The sequence below is a fragment of the Suillus discolor genome (genome assembly GCF_016758755.1).
Source record: "Suillus discolor strain FC423 chromosome Unknown F5147scaffold_50, whole genome shotgun sequence".
Classification (NCBI taxonomy): Eukaryota; Fungi; Basidiomycota; class Agaricomycetes; order Boletales; family Suillaceae; genus Suillus; species Suillus discolor.
The window spans coordinates 302,177-325,384 of record NW_024541297.1 but is presented as its reverse complement, the minus strand read 5'-3'; the positions used below and the strand labels follow the sequence as shown (position 1 = coordinate 325,384).

General features: G+C 46.5%; 6 protein-coding genes across 6 annotated transcripts; 1 reads left to right on the top strand and 5 right to left on the bottom strand.

Annotated features, from left to right (window-relative positions):
• Positions 1–3,263: 3,263 nt before the first annotated feature.
• On the bottom strand, positions 3,264–4,485 carry F5147DRAFT_655274 (uncharacterized protein; the record flags this gene model as incomplete). The annotated part of the gene is made up of 5 exons (XM_041433958.1): positions 3,264–3,311; positions 3,483–3,500; positions 3,640–3,769; positions 3,977–4,371; positions 4,435–4,485. 5 exons carry the CDS (start codon positions 4,483–4,485, stop codon positions 3,264–3,266), a joined length of 642 nt encoding a protein of 213 aa, XP_041289965.1.
• A 1,338-nt stretch (positions 4,486–5,823) lies between these two features.
• On the bottom strand, positions 5,824–8,844 carry F5147DRAFT_639689 (uncharacterized protein). The gene is made up of 3 exons (XM_041433010.1): positions 8,545–8,844; positions 6,693–8,465; positions 5,824–6,633 (listed from the first exon to the last, which is right to left on the bottom strand). The coding sequence occupies exons 1-3, from the start codon at positions 8,668–8,670 to the stop codon at positions 6,109–6,111; spliced, it is 2,424 nt and encodes an 807-aa protein (XP_041289964.1). The 5' UTR covers positions 8,671–8,844; the 3' UTR covers positions 5,824–6,108.
• A 3,322-nt stretch (positions 8,845–12,166) lies between these two features.
• Positions 12,167–15,726, bottom strand: F5147DRAFT_536741 (uncharacterized protein; the record flags this gene model as incomplete). The annotated part of the gene is made up of 18 exons (XM_041430165.1): positions 12,167–12,333; positions 12,384–12,552; positions 12,608–12,689; positions 12,825–12,990; positions 13,089–13,133; positions 13,186–13,258; positions 13,307–13,367; positions 13,425–13,486; positions 13,553–13,586; positions 13,650–14,284; positions 14,338–14,373; positions 14,431–14,560; positions 14,616–14,847; positions 14,901–15,008; positions 15,061–15,091; positions 15,137–15,523; positions 15,571–15,595; positions 15,662–15,726. Coding segments are annotated over 18 exons (2,508 nt in total), but the record flags the coding sequence as incomplete, so codon positions are not given.
• A 2,027-nt stretch (positions 15,727–17,753) lies between these two features.
• Positions 17,754–19,485, bottom strand: F5147DRAFT_812174 (uncharacterized protein). Its single transcript, XM_041443468.1, has 3 exons — positions 18,298–19,485; positions 18,114–18,165; positions 17,754–18,031 (listed from the first exon to the last, which is right to left on the bottom strand). Exons 1-3 carry the CDS (start codon positions 19,409–19,411, stop codon positions 17,893–17,895), a joined length of 1,305 nt encoding a protein of 434 aa, XP_041289962.1. The 5' UTR covers positions 19,412–19,485; the 3' UTR covers positions 17,754–17,892.
• Positions 19,486–19,818: 333 nt separating this feature from the next.
• Positions 19,819–21,138, bottom strand: F5147DRAFT_708913 (uncharacterized protein). The gene is made up of 3 exons (XM_041438163.1): positions 20,345–21,138; positions 20,138–20,298; positions 19,819–20,073 (listed from the first exon to the last, which is right to left on the bottom strand). Exons 1-3 carry the CDS (start codon positions 21,065–21,067, stop codon positions 19,983–19,985), a joined length of 975 nt encoding a protein of 324 aa, XP_041289961.1. The 5' UTR covers positions 21,068–21,138; the 3' UTR covers positions 19,819–19,982.
• Positions 21,139–21,199: 61 nt separating this feature from the next.
• On the top strand, positions 21,200–23,180 carry F5147DRAFT_838983 (endoplasmic reticulum vesicle transporter-domain-containing protein). The gene is made up of 8 exons (XM_041444186.1): positions 21,200–21,515; positions 21,577–21,647; positions 21,702–21,736; positions 21,792–21,964; positions 22,014–22,076; positions 22,129–22,227; positions 22,275–22,491; positions 22,541–23,180. The coding sequence occupies exons 1-8, from the start codon at positions 21,245–21,247 to the stop codon at positions 23,088–23,090; spliced, it is 1,479 nt and encodes a 492-aa protein (XP_041289960.1). The 5' UTR covers positions 21,200–21,244; the 3' UTR covers positions 23,091–23,180.
• Positions 23,181–23,208: the final 28 nt, after the last annotated feature.

Below are 23,208 nucleotides of genomic sequence, written 5' to 3'. Positions count from 1 at the left end.
AGATGTTGATATTGGTGTAATCAAACTGAGAGGCTAGGATGCCTACTGCATGTTGTATATCTAGTTGATCTTGATAATAGTGGACTTTGTTGTGGACAACATGTGAAATGATAATTAAAATTGTTTTGAAAAGACAATAGGTCTGACTTACTGTATCCGTCCAGCTAAGGAAATTGAGCCCTGAATATGGGTGAGTGTAAGCCGGAGCCATCCTCATTGGACTGATAACCATCCCCCATCATTATGTCTTGTAGAAATCAAGCATAGATACCACTGTTTGTGCTGATGACCATAAGTCTAAAAGAATGAGTTTAGAAAGAAAATGGTAACTGGTAAATATGGCACTAATTTTCAATGCTTTACTATGCGAGACTTGTAAAACTTGAAGGAGAAACATGTCCCAGGACAACAAGCTCAATGACTCCCAAACTCATTACTAATTCACGAGTCAGATGAGGATTTGTACATACATAAGTACTACTAGCAAAGTGCCTAGCAAATTCATGTGTGACTCCCATGTACTAAGGGCTCTAATTAGAAGCATCAATATATAGCCAATACAGTGTGTAGAGTTGGTCCAATCCGAGCACCTGACTCTGTGACTATAGGATTTTCGGCAGCTTGTAGCACAGTGAATCGGTTGCAAACATGTAGCATACATGTAAAAATATCTACTGTATGTACCACCGATGATTTAAGGTTTCAGCCACTCCTTCAACTCCTTCCGAGTCAAGCTTGTCACAAAAACACTAAGTCCAGCAGTGACAGAAACTGCCAGTGTGGTAACACTGTCTTACTAGGATGTGAAAACAGTAAAATCACCAATTTTCAATATCCTACCATGGTCAATGGTTCAGACAAATACTAACGGTCGATAATGTGGTTGTTTGTGGAAAAAGTGTGTTGAGTTCTCAAAGGAAGTACACAGTGACTAAAGGGGGGACAGAATCAGTAACTGGCTTGATGCAGTGCTATGATCCTAAAGAAAGTCAATAACTGGCGCTGTGACACTCGGATCCTCCCTGGGCTGCAAATGGGTCATTGCCATATATGTGTCAAGGAGTACAGAGCACTATGAGTTTCCTTATCATTGTCCATCATTTGTCCAGCAAGTAACCTCTGTCCGAACCCGAACCTGCTTTTCCCGTGCTTTGTGCATCCGCTTATCCGCACTTTCCCGCGCATCGGATACCTCGGAAACGCATTAGGAAGGTCCCTTGTCTATCCATAGTCCATCCAAACTCCATTGGTATGTGAATTTCCTTACCTCGAGGCTTGTAAAATGTGTTGCAGCCTTATTATATGTCCTTACATATTTACTATATTTCCTATCCCTTCCCTCTCCGAGTGAGAGTTTAGACAGTATAAGTTGACTACTTCTTAGTATTACTTACTACACTTCCCTCATACTGGATACCTCTCCCTATAGGTTTACCTTCAAAGTAGTCCCTTGTAGTGTGCGCTTTTTAGCCCCTATTAGGTTCCTTATACCTCCCTATACCTAGACTTTCCTTACCTTGCAATATACCTTTGCCCTCATGCTCTCCGAACCTCGTTCCTTGACTTCCCTATACCTTGTCTGCACTTTCCCGCACTTTCCGCACCTTCGGCCACGCGTTCCCACGCTTTGGATACCTTTGGATACATCCCCACACCTCGCGCATACCTTGTCCGCTATTTTCCTGCGCTTAACGCGCCCTCGGGTCGCACATATCCATCATCGTTCTAGTAGCAAATCCCTTTAGGGTCGAACACGTCTGTATAGACATAGCAGCTAGGCATTAGCTTGACCCAACCTTTTCTTGGCCACCCAGCAAGATTGTTGTTTCCACAGCACAATGCAGTGCTATGACTTCAATGAATACAGATGTACGACTATGCGATAATTCTATAATGATACTCCCTATCTTCACAAACCAATTGGAGATCAAACTAAGCCTCTAAATACGGATCAGCCCGAACTAATATGTGGCTTTGAAACCTACTCTCTGCTGCTCAGGCACTATACAATGAGTGTGACACAGGACAGAACAGAGTACACCCTCTTGATGTAGTCTTAAGTGGGCCAAGTTTCTTAATATTAGTGACTGACTGTTAGTCTTATTTGTCTTCCCTTGCTGATGAAAATATGTATATTCTCCCCACAGAATAGATTTTCTGTGTCTAAAAGAGAACTGGAATATATCTGCACTAGATGACTGATAACCATGTACCAGCTAGTGTAAAAAGTATGGCTCAATGGTGGCCTCAAATATGCTTCTGTATGTCGTGGGAAACAGTGTCAAAAGTGGAATGAAATAACCTAATATTTCACTCAGTGTGTCACTTAGTATCTTAGAGGTGAGAATTTAAAAAAGAGCTTTATGAACACTCTTCTTATTCTCCACTCACTTATTCACACTCAAGCTTAGATAATATGGAAATGGGCTTTCTGTAACTTGGCTAATAGAATATTCCAGAATCTTTCAAATTAACATTAATGGCTGTGCTCTGTGGCTATGCTAACCTGTGATACAAAGCTATGTACACTGCCTCTCACTGTCTGAATGTTAACTTGTTGAATACCATAATGTTGGTCTTGCATATTTGTTATGATGAAGCTTTGCATGGGTGTCATGATGTGCCACCAAGTCACATGAGACTGATTGTGTAATGAAGTTTGAAGTCTTTCAAACTTTCCTCTCAGTACCATAAAAATGAAAAACCCGCGTATGTGAATATGTCAGAACATCACACAAAACATACCTAGAATATGTGAAAATGCATAAGCAAATTATAGGAGGTGTGAGAAACTGCTGACTAATTGACAAATTACAAGTTTGAAGGCAATCTTCCAGAAGGATAAGTATTATTTTAAACAGTTAAAATACGAATGCCGCATAGAAAATTCTGGGGTAGAACCATAGGCTATTGTGAAAGGTATTATAAGCCAGATATTTGCCATGTTCATGTACAAAACAGGTTTTGTGCATGTCAACAGACGATATACGAGATGTAATATCAACTGAGGCAGTCATACAATCATTATCTCACTGTACCCACTGTTCTGCTTATATAACATTATGGTAATTATACACTGCCGCATTTTTTGGCATTTTTGAAACTCAGCTATTTGTCATACCAGGCAGTACATAATTCACAAAAAACATATTCTATTTTTGTCACCTCCTCATATTAGGCCTTCCCACATTATTCCCACACTCCGCAATTTTCGCATTTTTAGCCACCTACTGTGGGAATAACCCCCACAACACCCCAAAACATCACCCAATATGATAGGCAGCTTCACCGCCACACCACAATAGCTCCCCCTTTATATATAAGTAGTAGTTTAGTTTATATATGTATAATAATATAAGACTGCTTTTTTGTTTGTTTGTGTGACTGCTCCTCCCCAGGGGCAATGCAACATAGGGGGTAGGGTACAGAACACTTTTGCAAGTCACATCACAAGACTTGGTGAATTTTTGCATTTTGCTTACTTGACCATGGAACATTTTCTGATGAAAATCAAAGGTTTAGCCCTTGGTCAAGGAAAGTCTATTCCATGGTCTTGTGATATATCAATAGGTCAAGATGTTAGGCAAGCGATAAACTGATAAGCAAAATACTTGAAAGTGGGATGGTTCAAGAAAGCACCTTGACCGTGGGAACTTTTCCGATGAAACCCCAAGTTATGCCCCCCTTGTCAACGTTGCCAGTTGCCATTTGGAAGCCGAAAATGGGTGAGGTTGTGTTTGACGTGATGGGGTCAATGCTGGCAAAATGTCTGCAAACATAATCCTTTGTAAGATCACATCTTGGCCCCGAGCATGTGATGCGGACATGTCGATGTACGTAGGCAGTTTGAGGGGGTGGGGAGTCAAAATGAGAAACATGAAAAGGACAAATGAAGAATAAACATGAAATAGAGATTTAAAAAAAAAAAAACCGTGGGAAAAAAGGAGGAAGGGGCACGCTCCCATATGAATAATACCTTAGGCCCGACGCGACAACGATATGATTCTTGTCCTTCATCTTCAGTTCGCTAACCTTCTCCGGTTCGTCGAAATTCTTCAACAGTGAGTCCTTGTTCTCTACGCGTTTCATATCCACGATGATTGGGATTGCTGCCGTGTCTTTCATCGGTGTGATACCCAACGTCTTGAAGGACGTAACTAATTTGTTCGTTTCCTCGTCTTTTTCAGGTCGATCGTTGTACACCCCGAATTTCAGGGTGTCTGCGATATCCAGCAAATTCACCCATGCAACGCCAGCTTTGCATTTCGCAACCTGTGCGTCCAATTTCTGCGTCTCTTTCCCGATGTCTTTCTTCTGACCAGTAGGTTCTATCGGCCTTTGATCCAGGTGCAGGTGCGATCCACCTTCGTCCTGATGCGCGTTAGTATCTCCTTCGTGAGTCTGTCTTTTCACTTTTCAACGTCAGATACTCACTCCTCCTGACGCTGCTTTCTTTCCTCCACCTTTCGTTTTCCTGGGAGGCATTTAGATCGACAAAATGGTCACAATGTAGGGGCAACACGAAGGTAAGTAACTAACAGTTAAAAATTTTCGCTATCCGACTCCCAGAATTTCTATTTACCCTGTACCCTCTGCCCTCCGCCCTGTGCCTCTGCCTCATGTTCTCTTGAGGTCCGCGAGCATCACGTGGTATGGTCACGTGATGTTCAAATTAGTATACACGTAGTCGATAGAGTATTGACAATATTATATCTTTATGTATATATGCTAAGTATGTACTATAGAGTAATAACCTCCGCAGATGGAACAGTGCCAAGTGCGGAAGTTTACGATACTTGGTTTATACAACCTATATAAAATACAATATATAATGACGATGACATTTATATTTTGGTACATTATATACCATCAAGTTATGGCTTCCGCAGATGGAACAGTGCCGAGTGCGGAAGTTTACTATCAGTAGTCTATACAATGTATATAAAATAGATATAAAGATATAGATGACAATTACAATTACATCATTATATCTATTTTATATACATTGTATAGACTACTGATAGTAAACTTCCGCACTCGGCACTGTTCCATCTGCGGAAGCCATAACTTGATGGTATATAATGTACCAAAATATAAATGTCATCGTCATTATATATTGTATTTTATATAGGTTGTATAAACCAAGTATCGTAAACTTCCGCACTTGGCACTGTTCCATCTGCGGAGGTTTACAATACGTATATGATTGCATCTCATTGTACGTGCATTGGTGTGATTCATTTGATTTACTTAAGTCAGTACGCCATTGAAACTGTTGCGAACGCGGATGTCAAAGTATATAATCATATATATATAATATTGTTCATATGTTTACCCCATAGGAGGGATACAGTAGGTTACTTACATGTCTATCAATGATATATTGGGTGGTTATAGTGGTCAGTTTGTGTGATATATGAAATGGTTATCTTTACACTTGATATATGATATATATGCTGCATTTCTTAATGATACATTGCCAAAATCAATTTGACAGGCTTGCCATTTTTGTTTTTCAGGGCCAGGGGGCTAACATAACCATATATTTAACCGAACCCATTTACAAATATCCTATATAATATTAATCCTTGGGCATCCCTCTAAAATATGTACCAGCCCAAGAAGAGAAAAAAATTTCAAACTTTGAAACCTATTTCTGTTTTGACCATATAAATAGCCTCTTCTTTGCACAAGCCTTGGGTTGCATTTTTCAACCAGAGTATTTCCGCGCTCATGGCGCTGCGAGCCTCGCACAATTGGCTAGGTCTACAGCCACCTCTCATGGCCTTGTTAGGCCAGTCAAGGGCTCATAAGACCTGGGTGGTTTTGTAGATGTGCTTGTGGCGTTATGAATGACCCGTTGTATCATTCACCAGAGACTGTACAAGAATCGTATGCCAGATATCAGTACTTAGCAGTAAGTAAGGAGGTGATCGTAATCTTCGTAACGAACGTACAAGATCGAGTATGATAGGGATCGCAAAAGTAAGTGGAGGTATCGCAAAAGGTATGATGAAGCAACAAGAATAAGTAAGGAAAAAAGTCACATCTATAGAATAGCCCTGCCCCAGCGCTTGGAAGAGAACTCATCTATAGCGCTGGGTCATCTCAAATTTCGGCCCTCAGTCGTTCTTGAAACCATGTTCTAGGCGTGCTTATCACATCCTCAGAACCCGAAGTGACAGTCGTTCTTGTCATCTCTGTGTCATCGCTCGTTACCGTTGTGCCACCCACACTACGGATCGTTGGTTGGGAGAGCATCGAACGAGTGGAGAATGAGGGCATAGGACCAAGGATCGACGTGCGGCTGCCTGGCTCCGCGAACTGGTCCTCATTTTCCTCAATGGTGTGGGACATGTACCGCAAAGGATCTGCGTGTCCAAACGCGCTAACAGATGGTGAGATAGGACCAAACGGTCGACTAGAGTTTAACGACGCAGAGGACGTGGTTGTTACGCGTGAGTGGGCAGAAGGACGAGAAGAATTGGACCCTGAGAGATTGAAAACGCGTGCTGAGGATGCAGGTGCTGAGCCTGAAGATGAACGTGCAGAGTAGGGACTTAGGTGTGAACGCATAGAATGCAAAGACCCCCGCTCAGAGACCAAGGGATTCCCTTGATGGATGAATTGGGGCTGTATCAACAAGCATCGTTAATCCAATATTCTCAACAGTGATCTTCATCCAAACTTACAGTTCCAAACGGGGTTCTCTGTTCACTTGGGTCTGGTCCTGAACTGACACCAAGGAGGCCGCCGGCTAAGCTCCTCCAACCGTCACCTGCTCGTGGCGGCTCAGCATCGAGAACATCGATTGTGATGCCTGCGTCATTTGACGAGCCCGTGATCACAGACAACGAGTCTCTCCACGCATGGCGACTGTACAACGGGACAAGACCTGGCGGCAAAGGTCTCCCACTCGTCGAAGCGGATGAAAAAGGAGCTGGTGCTGGTGTATCCAGAACGTCAACGCCTGTGGGAGACAGCGGGCTGGGGACCCTACTACTACCCATCATATCATAGGGATCATCGTATGCTGGGGGTGCTCCACTCGGCATAGGAGGTGCAAAGTCCGTTGCAGGAACTGCGCTTCCCCTCTGACTCGCAGGCGTGATTGCTCTTGAAGGAAGGGAAACGGGAGTACCCATACGAGAGACTGCGTCATGGTACACTGTGTTCCCGGATACGGCGCTCTTAGCGCTCACGCCTGACATCGGACGTTCTCCTGCAAGGGTATACCCTACACCAAGCCTGCGACCGAGCAAGGATTGGGCTGCCTCGGCGTCTTTATCTGATCCCTTACGCGAGTTTGATCCGCTGCGAGATGAGGAGGAACCAAACCAGCTCCTTCGCAGACGAGAGAAAGAGTTGCGCCAGCTGGCGGGTCCTGCAGCAGGCTGGGTATTCGTGGAGTCGTCATCTTGCGGGCTGCGGGAACCGAGCTCCTGGACGCGTACGCGGCGAGCAGTGAAAATTTTTGAGTCCTCAAGGTCACTCGTCGGGTAAGAGGCACTGCGGACGGATTTTTCCTTTTCGTTGAGTAGGGAGCGGTCTGAAGGCTTGCGAGTAGCAGCACCCTCGAAAGGTGGAGGTGGGAGTAGGGGGGCGATGTGCTCGGGCAGAGAGGGATGACTTGAGTTGTACATGCGTGGTCGGGGTATGTCCTCCGGCTCTTCCTCATCTGTAATGCGGAGGAGCTCACCAGGAGACATGATGTGGCCTAGCATTTCACTGCTGGCGTGAGCAGGGATGCCATCACCACTGTAGGCCTGTCCAAAGTGTCCTGAGCCAGGTAGGACGACGCCATAGTCTGTCGAAGCTTGGGAGGACCTTGTTCTGTCGGAGCCAGTGCTTCCCACAATATGGGGTGGTGCAGCACCGGGGGGAAGAGAAGATACTGGACGTGGACGGCGTTCAGGCTCGGTAGCAGTGCTGCGACGAAGGAAGGAATCTGCTTCATCATCACCGCTGTCACGAGGAGAACCCAGACCAGCTGGACGATTCTCCTCGTCGCCGGTTGGATCAGGGGTAAGAACATTCCATCCCGTCCATATAGGTGTGATAGCCCTAGAGTCTCTTCGACGGGAATTCCAACGGACGAACCAGATGAAAAGCAGAAGCAAGAGGATAAACAAGATGATGGCACCGATGATGATACCGATGAGGGCTCCTTTAGATAAAGCAGTCACATGTGAAGAGGAATTTGATGTGACAGAGGTAGAAGGGGATGTAGATGTAGATGTAGATGTAGAAGTCGATGAGGTAAACGTAGATGTAGACTGATAGGATGATGAAGAGGAAGGAGGTGTCGCAGAGGAAGTAAGTGTCGCAGAGGAAGTAGGTGTCGCAGAGGATATTGGGGTAAAGGTTGAGGATGTCGCAGTGGACGAAGTCGTTAGAAAAGACGTTGATGCTGCTGGTGAGGTGAGACCACCGTAGGTCCAAGCACCATCAGTGCCCAAGGGAATCTAGAAGGCAAGGATGTCAAAATGGACTATTCCGAGGGCAAAGGCGACGTTGGCGGTATCAACGAATGCAGACACTTACACTTGGACCGTAGTAAGTGAGTGGAAGCTGAAGGGTGGTTTCGCCGGTGACAGTTTGACCTGCAGCATCTGTATATACGGTAGTTGCCAGTGTCATCCATGGAGGTAATTGTTGAGTGGCAGCCATGAGCTGTACAGACGTATGGAACCCTCGTTGCGGAGAAGTAGTCGTAATAAGAGTTAATGAAGGTGACTTTGCACCTTGCTTTTGAATCACAAACGTGTACCACAGGAAAAGTAAGTGAATAAGAAGAAGCAGTGAACCTAGTGAACACTGGAACCAGGACAACGTGTGGGTTCAAGAAACCTTTAGGCCAAGTCGCGGTTCATTTTTGTCACGTGTGTTGAGCTTCTATCCACGTGATTAGGAAACCCGTCTATTTATAGCCATGCAAGCGCCCCGCAAATTTCTATCTTACCGTAGCTACTATCGACGCCGCCTTTCAAGTACTCAATGCCTCATTACCGCCTCCTGTCAACTGCTCATGAGCCTCCTGCTATCTCACGAACTTGATATAGTCCCACGTCCTGTCCTCTTCTCTCGCTTCTTGTCGTTCCGCTACCAAACCAACCATCAAATACGAAGGCTAGCCGACGCGCTCCTGAGCCACTTTTTTTAACCTCTACCTGAGAAACGCACAGTGGGTTGCTACAGGACCGCAAGTGTCCACGCGATTACATGTCATCATTTTATATCATTTAGCTCCAGCGAGGCGTCTTCCTCGTGATGCACAAGGACCAGCCGGCAGGGAAAACAACCACCGTGACTTTCTTCGACAGAATCGAGTTGAAGCATGTGTGAATAGTGATGGAGAAGTTTTTATAGACCGGTAGGCAGGTCATGATGCTCAAGGAGCGTCCTTCCAAATACCGTTCGAAAAGGTAGGATCCTGTTGTATGTCTCCCTAATGCCTCAAGAGGTCACCAGATTTCGTCAACATACTTCATGGAGGATCTTCCAGTCCTGTATTTCCACACGTTTTTGGGATATATAGTGAATCTCGGTCCAGGTAAGCCCATCTCATATCACTTCCTTGTCGTCCTAAGCACGGCATAGCAGTGAAGACAACTCGCGCTTTCAATTCACATAGTAATAGTACCATACAGCAACAGGCAACAGTAACGTCCTTTCATCTAACAAGAACTCCTTTAGAAACAAACTGAATACTTTTAGGAAGTTGCATCCAACCTCGAGCCATACCCGGCAATCATTTTCCCATGCCTTGACAATGGAACTTTTTTTCTGGCGTGCTAGGCGGGTCCGTGACGAATTCACTCCAGAGTGCGCTTTCGGACGCATATCTTTCCTACAAACCATGTTACGTTCGTGCACTCTTGTCGACCTCTCCGCATAAAAAGCTTGGTTTTCTACTCCTCACGATCAACAGTCCCTTCTGTACCTCGTAACTCCGCACCTCAAGCATTACTTAGCCAATTCTTCTCTTTGCTAACTCATTTTGCTCCCCTCGTCAAACCCATAAGCTATTCGCCCCTTTCCCTAGTATTACTGTTTTAATGCAATCATGATGTTCCGTCTTCATGGGATACGCTGTTGTTTGGATTGTTCATGTTTTTTCGTCCACTTGTTATTGTCTGCTTCCGGTTGTTCTTTCATTAACTCATTGCGTATCACAGCGTCTCGATTGCTGGGCGCTGCTGATCCAGGGCCATCACGACCCCATGTGGTTAGATCGATGATGATCCTCTGTCCCAGATCTTCCTGCTGACAGCGTTAATGTGGCAGCCGCAGCTCCTCGTATCATGTTCCATTGCTGAGTGCAACTTCGAACTACTGTAGCCTCACCCCTAGCAGACTTCCAGCCCCACCGTAGCCGAAAATTGTAGGTCATGGGGACTCCCAGGCTTCGTTGTGCAGATAGTCCCTGCCTGGAGCATATAATCGAGGATGGTGCGCCGCTCTCCATTGTGCTGAGCGAGATCCCGGTTGAATGGTGTTCTCAAGCTAACAACAGATATGCAATGAAGCACAAGAGTACGAGGCACGCAGCAGAGTCGCACCAGATATATTGTATGACCTCTGGGCCCTGTCATACCTCTGTAGTGTGAATGATATTGATCCGCAAAACGTGGAGACGGAACAGTGTTGCCATCTCTTGCAAACCCACGCAGCAATTTCTCGCATGTCTCAACCTTTCGTCCGCACTCTCCACCCAGTTCAGACGCGTTCCGGGTAGTCATGTTGTCCCAGTAACCAATATCACACAATTCAATGTTCTGTCCGACTGATGAATTGTTTCATGTAATTTCGTACGTTTCTTGTTGGTTGTTTAGCGTGCTTCGCCATCACCTTGCTGATTGTAATATCTACCAGGGTGCATCGTGATCGCTCCGCTTTTCTAGCCATTGACATTTCTAGCTCAGTTTTTTCGGGCATCACAGCTTCACGCAGTCTGATCCTCACCATCTCCAATCTCATTGTAACATTGTTAGCGTGGTGATTTGTAGCCCCTCCAATTGTATCTCATCTTGATTTCTGGCTGTGCCTTCATCCGTTTGAATATGCTTCGTGCCTTATTCACCGCGGCTTCACCTTACCTGCGGCTTCTGAGCTGGAGTCCTCACCCTGTCACCGACCAGATCTGTTGATCTCAGACTCATCTTCCGCCCCCGCTCAACCTTGGGAAGGTCTGTTTGTTGTGTCCTCTCGATCTTCGTCGATGTGCTGTCGTCATCGTTGACTACACCGTGAAATTGCCTTGCTCTGGCGAACAGGTTCGTATTTCATCGGTAATTGAATTGTGTTGCAGCGGCTATTCTTTTCTGCATCACATTGGCACTTGGGCAGCGTCCATTTTTGTGCCTCATCGCTACACCCGCGGCATCCTGCATATATCTTCTGTTTGGCAATGCAGGACGGATCATTTCCCCCTTTCACTTTGCATTCCGTCTGTCCTTGACAATTCTGATTATAAGGAACACCCCTATTTTCCAAGTCAGTGATCTCTTCTACTACTGTCTTCGAAGCCTGGCATGCATCCATATCCATCATCGCTTTTGATGCTTCCATTGTTTCCCGCTCGTTTGAGGCTTGGTCATCACCCATACTGTCTAGTTTGTTTGAACTATATTACCGCCTTGCATCCGAGTCAAATTAAAGCAGTGAGCTCATGATGCTTCGGGCGACGCGACGGTTCCCTTGAATCGCTCAGCCGCCTGTATAGACAGCTCATAAGAATGCCGTGCAGGCAGTATCTGACAATGACATCCTGCCTAATGCACTGAATCATATCTGGCAGAGTCTTACCGCTAGTTGGAACTGAAGTGTCTGTCAATTGTGAAATCAAGTTATTATATGATATTGGGGAAGGCATGACAATCTTGCCGTCTAGTAAACATAAGCATATAAATTATAATTAAGTATCCGATTTCCCGCTCATACTTCTTTGCATCCCATACGCAGATTCCGAACTCGATCTTGATAAGAAAGCCGTCGACGTCATACTCGGAGATCGCAACCGCCGAGTTGGCGTAACGACCTTCAGGAAACTATCCGGGGGGATCCTATCTGTATGCCATCCTCTAGGAGAGTAGCTGTAGTGCGATTCGGGGGGCGTCACATCTTGTGGATCATGGATTGGAGTCATAGGAGTAAGACATAGGAATGTGGACCATATACGAATACTGCCGTCGTGCCCGCCGACGGCGAATGCAAAAGGGTCACCTGCGAGGCTATTGCATGTTATACAAGTTAAATCTTGGTCAGGGTCCTTAGGATAGATATGATGAAGGAGATTAGCAGATTCTCGATCCCAAATAAGGATTTCTCCAGCTACACAACATCGTCAGCAGAGACTGGGAAAAATCAGCGCAGAATCGTACATTTTCCGGCGCAGAGTATGAACTGGTCGTTCTTGCCGCCAAATGTCGTTGCAACATATTCAAAGGAGACTGGAGACAAAAATGCGTGACGAAATGTGAGTCTCGCACAATTACGGGAAGCCCGACCCCGGCCCCCGACCAAGTCCATCTTCCAGAGCTGAGGAGGGGACTATATTTCAGAGCATAAGTGGAAATCATGTTACTTTTCGTCATGAACTACGAACCTGATCCCCGAACGAAAAGAGGAGGTGGGTGTTGTTTCTTGCCAATTTTACATCGCTTACGTCCTGAAAAAGTGGTACTTGACTTTATGGGTCGCATGTCAGGCGTGTTGTCATTAGATACGAGCAAGTGGCGGCTCACCTTTCACAGAGACGTGTACGTGTATTATACACTGAAATATTCGTGAGTTGTTATTGATCTTCGTATGGGTGGATTTACTTGCCTATAATGCGCTTTTCCACTCTCGTAGGACGACTGGGATGGAGTCCGTTAGGCGCTTCCCCTATAGGACCAATGCCTATTATACGATGACCGTCTGATGTAACGACGATCCGTCGAAGTTGAACACGCCCGCAGTTGTAAGTTTCAAGAACCTTTTCGGATGCTTTGGATTAACTTTGGCTTCGAAAATGTAGTATTTACCTCTCCGTCTTTATCCTAAGGAATGTCACGTTTTATGATCTTGTATGATTTGGACAGGACGTACTAGTTTCACAATTTCACTCCCCTCGACAGATAGGACGGACACTTATGGATAATTATGTTTCGGAAGTGTCATGCAGAGTTCGACATCACTTACTATCTCCAAGAGGCACCCATTGTAAGAACTGGACGATATGAGGCCGGCGGATTGTTTTCAAGCAAACGCCATCCTGCGATACTGTTTAAGAAGGGTGCAGAAATTTCGAATCACAGCTTACTTTTGTCCAAATTTTGATGCCGCGAGGAGACCGAGTCAACACGTGGCCACCACACGCAGACCTATTGATGTAATTAATCATCGTGATAGCAATAACAGCGTCATTAAAATTCGCAGACCAGAGTATTTGCTCCGTAAAGCCTCTCTCATGATAAAGAAAATGGTTATCAGCGGACGGTTCCTTAAGCACATGACGGTCAGGTTCTTCGAATTTTGTTGTGAGACTAGTAAGCAAATCAGCACTTACGGCGACCTTGAAGATACATGCTGTTTTATCCCAGCTATGGTCAACGCGCAATGTAAACAAGGGTAATTCACAAAAATAAGAGGACGTTTTGAATTACCTTGCTGTCGCGAGGTACTTTCCATCCGGAGAAAATTGCAAGTCTCTCACGAGCGCTTGATGAGGCGAGATGTCTTCTGTGCATTCCAAATTCTGCAGCTTCTGAGAGAGAGTAGAGAGGCCATAACGTCGAATTACTTTTCCTCCTATGGAAGGGGTGCGGGAAGCAGGGCTTGGATGCAGCATCCAATCGAGAGATTGCGAGCCGTAAGTTCTCGGGTATGATTGCATCGATATAACGGTTCGAACAGCCCTCTTGAAGCGTTCTCGAGCACGAGATCGTCTAGCCTCATCTTGTTCGTCTGGCGTTCCCTCCGAGACAATCGATACCATATCCTCCAGAGAAGAGGGAGATACTATAGAGACACCGCATGAGGTCGGGGCTGCGCTCTGGACAGGTTCATCATCTGTCGTTCTCTCAAATAATCTGGCAGGAGGGGGTCGCCGAACGTACAAAGGAAGTCCACCGAAACCTGAGTAAATACGGTGGGTGATCGTCCGTATGGGCGCGGTGATATGTCTGATTGTTTCCAACATGAGGTCCTCTAGCCATATGTGACCTTGATGGTGTATAGATACAAATCGTTCTGATACAATCCAGCATAAGGAAGAAGCCAACCCGATGGACGTAACGGTCTGTCACAAATGGATAAGAACTCGACGTACATAAGAATAAACAATAAACATACTGCGAATATAGTGATCAGGATAGGCGTGACCATGTTCTATAGGCCAACAAATAGTAAGGCACTGTGTCATGAAAAGTAAGGATTCTGACGAACATTACTTATCGTGTATGTGACCAATATGAGTCCCACAAAAAAGAACAGAACTGCATTGACGAGTAACACAAGAGGTGATCGTCTGATCCATGTCAATACCCACCAGGGTACTCTGTGATTTGGGGAGCGGCTTAATTTCCAAGTTATTATAACTCAAGCGAGAGAAGACAATACGAAGCGCTCACTGTATGGCCTGTGTCCATGCCAAACCAAGTAGACTGGTCGCTATTGCTGCGACGCTGAAAACTAGCGACGAAAACCAAAATGCATTTACAGATACTGCCAGCTTAGTGTTGGTGTGATCATACGATAGCTGTAAAAGTGTTGCGGTGACACCCGAAAATATCGTACCAAATGTTGCCAGATTAGAAAGATTAGCGGCCGCATACTGTTGTGAAAGCTGAATGGTTGGGACACCTGTATCCTCCATTTCAATTGCCAGTGAACGCCTGTTTTAAAATTGTAATTACCGATATCTATGAACATCGCCAAATTCGATGCTACAACGTCAATATGACTTCCGATTTCCGCTGTAAGTCCGTGCACGTATTGTTGCACAGAAGCAAGCCGAAAATAGCCTATGTGAAAGATTCAGCCCAGTAACTGTGGGCGTTGAATATTTTATCGTACCTTTATACTCCGTCAGACAGGAAGCCCGATACTGAATTTTGTCAACGTAGTGTCACGGCCAAAAAAGAGCGCTTACTTCGAGTTCTGCTGCGAAGGCGTGAATTGAACTATTCACCGCATCATCTCTGAACTCAGGGAAATCGTTCAAACTCTTCAATAGCATGCGCAAATCTCGCGCAAAACCATCCAATTCCTGGGGGATGGCTTCAGTTGCCAATCCATCCTCCGCTATGAATGCTTGAAATTTGACAGCTTCGGAATGAGCCTTGCCACGTCGATCCATGATGTTTGGATTCACAAGCGTTTCTTTGGACTGGCGTGCGATCCTCCGAGGAAATAGATTGGCTGCATTGTCGCGGAAGATGAACAAGAGTCGGACGAGCCGTTCACGAAGTCTGGATGCAGCCAGTAGCAGTGCAGCTGAGCTGCCCAATTGACGGGCGCCGTTATCAAAATTACGGAGCTGGAAGGACGCGTAAATATAACGATATCTCGGATAAAACTACTGACCTCTTTGTCCAATCTTTCAACGCGCCTTTCGAGGAGTGAAGGGGTCAACCATGGTCAGTCAAAAAAGCGAGTGGTCGAATGGATCACTCACTTCTCAAAATTCGTGAAGGTCTCTATACCTTCTAAAACGAGTTTTTCTTCCGGGCTAGCCGGATCTTAAAAATGGTTCAAAATGGCGAAAGCCCTCAAAATAGATATTCTCACATTGTTTTCTGTCTGTACTCTGTTGCGGTTTCTCCTCAACTGTCGCAGAGTCGCGAGCGACAATCTCCCTTAGCACTTCGAGAAATTCATGTAGCGTTTCTTTGCGCTTCGAGTCCAAGACAAGCTCAGGATCTATTGTGCGACAGTAAGCAAGAAAACATGATCTACAGTTTTTAACAGTACCAGGAGGCATAATGAATCCGGAAGGATTTCTGGATCGAGGAGTCTCGTTGAAGAATGACGAATCTAACTTGGAGTACGTAGTCTTTATAACAGAGATACCTTTAAGGTCCGCATATCCTGAAATGGAATACGGGAATAAACTCCACGCAGCCATGAGGTTGAAAGTTATCCCACAGCGGATGTCCATCATGTCGGGAAAACAAAGTCATAGAACGTTCGCCGAAGGTCCACGAGCAGATACAGCACCGCGGAAGGACCAAAGAAACTGCCGTAAGGGGCCGGATAACACGGCCAGGCGTGAGGCAGTGGTGTTAATGTTTTCCTAGGACAACGGAAACTATCTTCCCAAATTCTGGCCATTGGAGCCACGACTGGCATATGCCATGAGGTGTGCCGAAGAAGTTCTTGCAAAAATTAACTGTGAAGTAACTTCAGGGACAATGCGGCCGACGGCAAAGCATCACGCCATATGATAAGAACTCAGGAGGGGTGGTGTGGAAACGATCTATCAGCACTCCGCTTTATCACCCGATTAAACATGATATTCCTAGTCCGAGACCTTGTTCAAAGACTTCAGTCTGCTACAATATATGCAGAGCGATACGCTCATACCTCAGGATAGGATCCACTGGCTGCGGTGCTATCCTTTGACTGATGCGGCAACCGGGGGGTACCTCTCCTCGTTAATGTGAACTTGCAACGAGTAGTTGATTTATGAAATTGTAATCAGAGGTAACCAAAGTTTCATTTCAAATTCTTACTCAGATAAGCCTCGTCCTTCCGAAGTGTAAACCTTTCAATGTAGCGATGTTGATCAGGCCAGCAACGTTCGTATACGACCTGAACCGATGAATTCTCTCGTCGCGTAAACGTCGCTAAGATAGAGTCGTGAGTATTACTAGTATGTAGCCGCGACTTGTCGCGACACACCAAAAAGTATGACAACAGTATGACGACACACGTCTGAGTACAGCAACATATTGTCTGTATGACTTGTGGTGCGACCCAGGCCTAACAGTCTTCACAGGGACCGGTGATTACTTGCACCAATGACTGAACGGCTGTATTTCATGGTGCGACGAACGCTTCTCCTGTTCTATGCTGAAAAAAGACTTCTGATAGAGCGCCACGGTGATTTGTGCACGAGGTATCCTCGCATTGGGAGATAGAAGTCGGTAGAAGTCTCAGGGAGACCTTCTATCGGCGTGACCAGAGAGATAAGGTGCATTAAAGCATTGACGCCTGAGCCTTGCGTTACAAAGTTACTGGATAAACACAAGGCTGCCGCAAGCACCTACCGTGACAAGGTGAGTGGCGGGAACTTGAGAAATTGCCGTACCTTATTTGTTAGTGTGAGAAATATTCCTGAATTGGATGTCTGCAGGCAACTGGCAAAGTGGTCTAAGGCGTTCTAAGGCTTATCTTGGCATGAGGGAGGAGACGATGAGGCAAGGGTGCTAATTTTGTGCGCGACGATTGCCAAGGTACTGCTTGATCATTCTTACATAAAAATAAATCGTCGTTATCGGCGCTCTACTATGACGTTACCGTCATCGATATCAAGAGCGGAAAATGCCCCGGATTTAAATCGTCTCTGTTAGAGGCCGAGGAAACGAAAATATTCTTAGATGAGTCTTACACCAGCTTGCAGTCAATGTTACATAGGAGCCCATGCGCCTCCAATGGTGCCATTCCGGATTTGAAGAAAAAAAACTCAAACGTCCGACTCCGACGTCTTTACCGTTCGCTTCACCCTGAGATCTAAAGAAAAAGATAGGATTGCGATTTTGCAAATTGACATTTGAAAACTAGAATCGCTGAGTTCTACGAAGCACATGCATAATCTCATATGAAGTCCAAGTTGTCTTCGGTATAGGAGGTGAAAAGGCACGTCGTATAAGCATCTCACCGCAGCATTAACCACACAGCCTCAATTTACTTTCCCCGGCAAATAGCGATCAGATCCGTCCTGGCCGATCCCAGTCCTCGCCTCAAATGTTCGGTGAGCTGAGCCTGTTCCTCACGGCGATCGCGCACTTGGTCGTCCAGGTGTGAGTAAAGAGTGACGTTGGCTCTATATAATGAACAGGAGGTGTGATCATGATCAGTGACTCCACCCCAAGACAGGGACATGATGTGTTTCAAAAGGCACGCACGTGAGGTTCTCCTTCACGGAGTCAATGATATCTTTAAACTGGTCGACAATTTCTACACGACTGCAGTTAGCACCCATTTGAACAACAAATCAGATGTTGTGTGAACAAGAATTTGACGGAAATTTGATAGGCAGAAAGGGGCAGAAGCAAAAAAATGCAAAGAAACAGGGAAACAGCCGCGAACCTTCAGCGCCTTGAAGCCACTCTTCCCTTGAGCAGGTAGACCACTTGTGAAGGAGGCCCAGGTAAGTATCCACGTCCAGGAACGAATCCATGTTCGCAAACATGCCATCGAGAGAGTGTTCCTCCGCGGAACCCGCGCCAGTTTGGCCCGTGGGTGGTGAAGATTGACGAGCCGTATTGTCATCAATATCAGGCTGTAGTTGAGTATGGTCGATGCCGGAGTGGCTAGTGTCGTCAGGACGGCTATCTTCCAATTCGCAGGGAAACTCGTCGATCTTGACCCGTTTGACTCTACGCATGTATCCAATCTCGTCGGGGGGTGAGAAACCAGCCTCGTCCTCCTGAGTGCCTTGTATGGTGCGCTTCACCCTGCGCAACACGGGATGCGCAACAACGTTTGTCCTGCGAGCGTCAAGCAGCGCTTCGTCTTCCTCTTCGTTTGCTGTCTCTGGCTCGACGTCTTCATGGATTCTCTCAAGGAGTTGCGCAGGCTGTGACTTGGCTAGGGAAGATTTGTTGGAGCTGAATGTGTGTTCGTCATCGTGCCTGCCATCGTGAAACGACCCATAGCCAGGGACAGGCGCTGCAATGACACGAGAAGTAGAAATGAGCCCTGAGACACCTGGTGTGGATATATGCGCGTCTTTGAAACCTGAAATGGTCAAATCTCCTCTGTGTGATGCAGATTTTGCCACAGGCGACGTGGGTCGAGCAAAAGATATACCAGGATTGGAGGATGGAACAAAAGGCGAGCCTTTTCCGTGGAATGGAGAGCTAGAGCTGCGTGGAATGGCTAAAGATTGCATATCGGGGCGATAGATTCCGGTGAAACGCCCAGACGCGCTAGAGAACGACGCGTCTACGACCGCTGGATGATCTCCGGAGCCGAGTTTTCCAGCGAGTTTCTTCCCGATAAGCCCGGAAAAGCGAGCCTTTTTTTCTGAGTCTGTTTTTGGCTGCATTGAGTCAAGTTCATTCTGGTTACCGCCAGTACGTTGGGGCTGGCCTAGGGAATTCTGGTCACGGAGCGACATATCAAACGGATGTTCAGTGTCTGCCGCATGGTTAGAAGCACGAGATGCTGAACGAGGAACAAAAGACTGGCGGGCGCTCATGTCTGTTGCGAACTGGAAAAAAAATCTTGACGTTGAAAATGAGAGATTGTTGATGTAGCGGTTGATGTTATCTTATCAAGTTGCGATTGAGTCGTGATTATCAGCTTTTGGGTTGTTTGGATCGAAAGCTTTTGCCAAACAAACCGCACTTACGCACAAATATGCCGAGAACGTAACCGATGCCCGCTTCGTCGCCTTGCTACTGTGCATTTAATTCGCTGAGTGGAATATTTAATGATTTTGCCATGTCGCAGTGAAGGCGAGTTCGAGGGAGTAATTACCTATTATGAAGAGGCTGTATATTCATGTACGGACTCGGGCTCGACCATGATCGATCGTTAATATCAATACGACCACGCTGAAACGACATGGCGTTTCAATCAGTCACAGAAGTATTTGGTTTCGTGGCGACCGCGGTGACACGGAAAGGGACGGTCATGATTGCACTGCTATGTGATTTCTAGAAGGGTCGTTATTGGAATTATATGGTCTCGACCAGAAGATGTTGTGTCTCAAGCATGGTGAATATACTGACATATGCATGTGTGCTTCACACGAGGCGTACTCAAATTCAAAGAGAATAAACAACCTCCACTTTCAACCCAACTACCCCTCCCCCTCGTCCATCCCACCCAGGTATTTCAGCGCGGCAAACGGGGCATCTGAGTATGATCGGTCAAATGATGAATCACAATGGCGTAAAGAGTATGAAAGATAAAAATTGACCTTGGAACAGGGGCTCTGTCCATAGCAATCACCATGTTCCGCTTCACTGTGGATTTGACAGCAGCAAAGAGGCATGCTCCACAGCAAATGTGACCGCAAGGTGTCAGAGTTGCGTTAGTGGGAGGCGAGAAGCAAATGGGACACGTATAAGCGGATAGTAGCTCCGGCGCAGACGATGAGGAAGATGTGGCGTTCAGGGGAGAAAACATGAGTGTCCTGACTTGTAGCTGGTTCGGGTGTGAATGTACCCGTCATCTCTAGGGGAATAGGATCATCGATGACGATTGGGCGCAGTGAAGGCTGAGTTCGACGCGGTGACAATGTGGGACTAACCACGACTACGTCGTCTGGAGGAACATTGGTTATTTCGGAGACCGATTGGGATGTTCCCCTTTGTTCCATGATGTCAACTTCAGTTCCTGCATCTGCAGCATCTGAGTAAGCTTGGGATGCTACTGACTCTTGGGTGAGCGGTGGTTGGTCAATTAGCCCTAGCTCCTCGTCCAGAGATGAAGATGATTCTAGCATGAGATCGGGAGCCATGTTCCAACTAGACAGCAGCGAGCTTGATGCGACCTGTGACGAGGTGCTTGCCTCTAAAACATTATTCTCTGGGGGATTGGAGAGTAGACTCGGACGTGCTTCATGCAGCTGGTGCACGTTGTCCTGTTCTTCTCCACCGAAATCAATTCTTCGTCTCTTTCTCCTGTGATGCGAGAGGTCTTCTTCTTCATGATCTGGTAACAATATCGTATCTTCGCTTGGTCTTGGCCCGCCACTCTGTGAACGAGAAGCATGTGAGCTACTCCTGGAACTGGTAGCAGAGCGCGGAAGACGGTTTCTGCTAGTAGATGGCGCCGGTAACGGTGTAGACAGTGTAAAGGACGTTGTCAGATCGATCGTATCTGAATTTTTGCGTTTTGTCGTCATTGCCGATGATGATAAAGTCGATGAAATCGACGATGATCAGCACTGTAATAATAATATGACTAGAGGTATTCGGGGTCCTTATTAATGACACGTCGGTTCGATGCTCTAGCACTTGTTTACACTTACTACTACGATTAACTTCAGCTTGCTCTGCTACTGCAGGGCTCATCGTCATCGATGTCCGGGCCCTCCATACTAGACCAGCTCGATGCTGTTGTTCCTCTCGCACGTTTCGATGCATTCCCAAAACTTCCTTCAACCTACAAGGCCCGCTCAGAGTCCCGCGGTTTCTTCACTCTTTTGGTCGCTCTCATCGCATTCCTACTTGTATTAAATGATATTGGAGAGTATATCTGGGGTTGGCCAGATTATGAATTCAGCATAGACTCCCAGGGCCAGACCCATTTGAATGTGAACGTTGATGTGGTAGTCAATATGCCTTGTCAATGTAAGTCCTTCCACTCCCTTAATCACAGAGCTTCTGCCCCTGAACCAGAGACTTGTCGCAGATCTTAGTGTGGACTTGCGTGATGTAGTTGGTGACCGCTTATTCCTCAGCAATGCGTTCCGTCGGGAGGGTGTACGTTTGATATATCTTCCACAGGGCGAGCATTCATCTAACTCACTTTAACAGACTCATTTCGATATTGGCCAAGCAACAACTCTCAAGTAAGTCATAATTTCTATGAGCGTTTTCACCTCTTACCCTTCAATCGCCACTCAGGGAACATGCCAAGGCTCTTTCTGCTCGCCAGGCAATCTCACAATCCAGAAAGTCGCGTGGACTCTTCTCTTGGTTCCGCCGCGCTGAACCTGAGTTTCGCCCTACATATAACCACGAGAAGGATGGAAGTGCATGTCGTATCTATGGGTCCCTACAGGTCAAGAAAGTGACTGGTATGTTGACCCTCCATGCTCCCCCTTCTCTTATTAATAATATAACCAGCTAATTTACATATTACAACACTCGGACATGGCTATAATAGTCACATCCATGTGGAACACAATAGTGAGTAGTTGCAACCATGTTCAATGAGTATAGATGCTATAATATTTTCCAGAGATGAACTTGTCCCATGTGATCAGCGAGTTTTCGTTCGGACCATACTTCCCCGATATCTCTCAACCCCTTGACTACTCAGTTGAGATCGCAAAAGACCGTACGTTTTTTCCCTCTCAGTTCGTACTCAGACTCATCGACTAACAGCGTTCATGGTGTATCAATACTTCTTGCATGTGGTTCCAACTACATACATTGCCCCCCGAAGTCGGCCTCTCGAAACAAACCAATACAGCGTTACTCACTACACCCGTAAGCTGGAGCACAATGAAGGAGTCCCCGGTATTTTCTTCAAGTTCGATCTCGACCCAATGGTTATCAGCATCCACCAGCGCACAACCTCGTTGGTACAATTCATAATACGGTAGGGGAATCTTCTTGGTTCATTACTCAAGATTGACATATCCTCGTAGCTGTGTTGGTGTCATTGGTGGTGTTTTCACCTGCGCGCAGTATTTCGTTCGTGTCGCCATTCGCGCAGCGGATGCCGTCTCAGGGGCAGATACCACTCCGGGAATTGTAGCCGCTGAAGCTACTGGTGTGAAGCGAAAATGGGCCGGCGGACAGTTGCGTGTACGTTCCACTGCACAAAACTCGACGAATGTCGTCAGACAAGGCCCAGGTTGGGTCGTCGAAGGTTCCTCCTCACCGTACGCATCCTACGCGAACACGCCCGCCTCAGGTGGATTCACCGGCCAAAGTCCATATCCCTATTCACCATATCTATCTGCACCTCCCTTGACTAGCAGTGCGAGTGTCCCACCGACACCAGGAACAGGCGTTGGACTTGGCTTTGGCGGGGCGGCGTTTGGCCCGCCGCCGAGTGGGAGAGGGCATAAGCAGGGGAAGTCAGTTAATATCTCACGAAGTGTTAGCGGAGGACTCAGTTCCCCCTTCGCCGTTCCTTCACCGCTTATGTCCCCGGCTGTGGGTCCACCACCCTCGGGTAAGAAGGATGATTAACGGGATACTTAGTACAGTACTGTCTGCTATTACTGAGAAATCCGGATCGCCCGGAGAGTTAGTTGCCAATAACAGCTCACATGTGACCAATATGTGAAGAATGAGAGTCAGCAGGCCT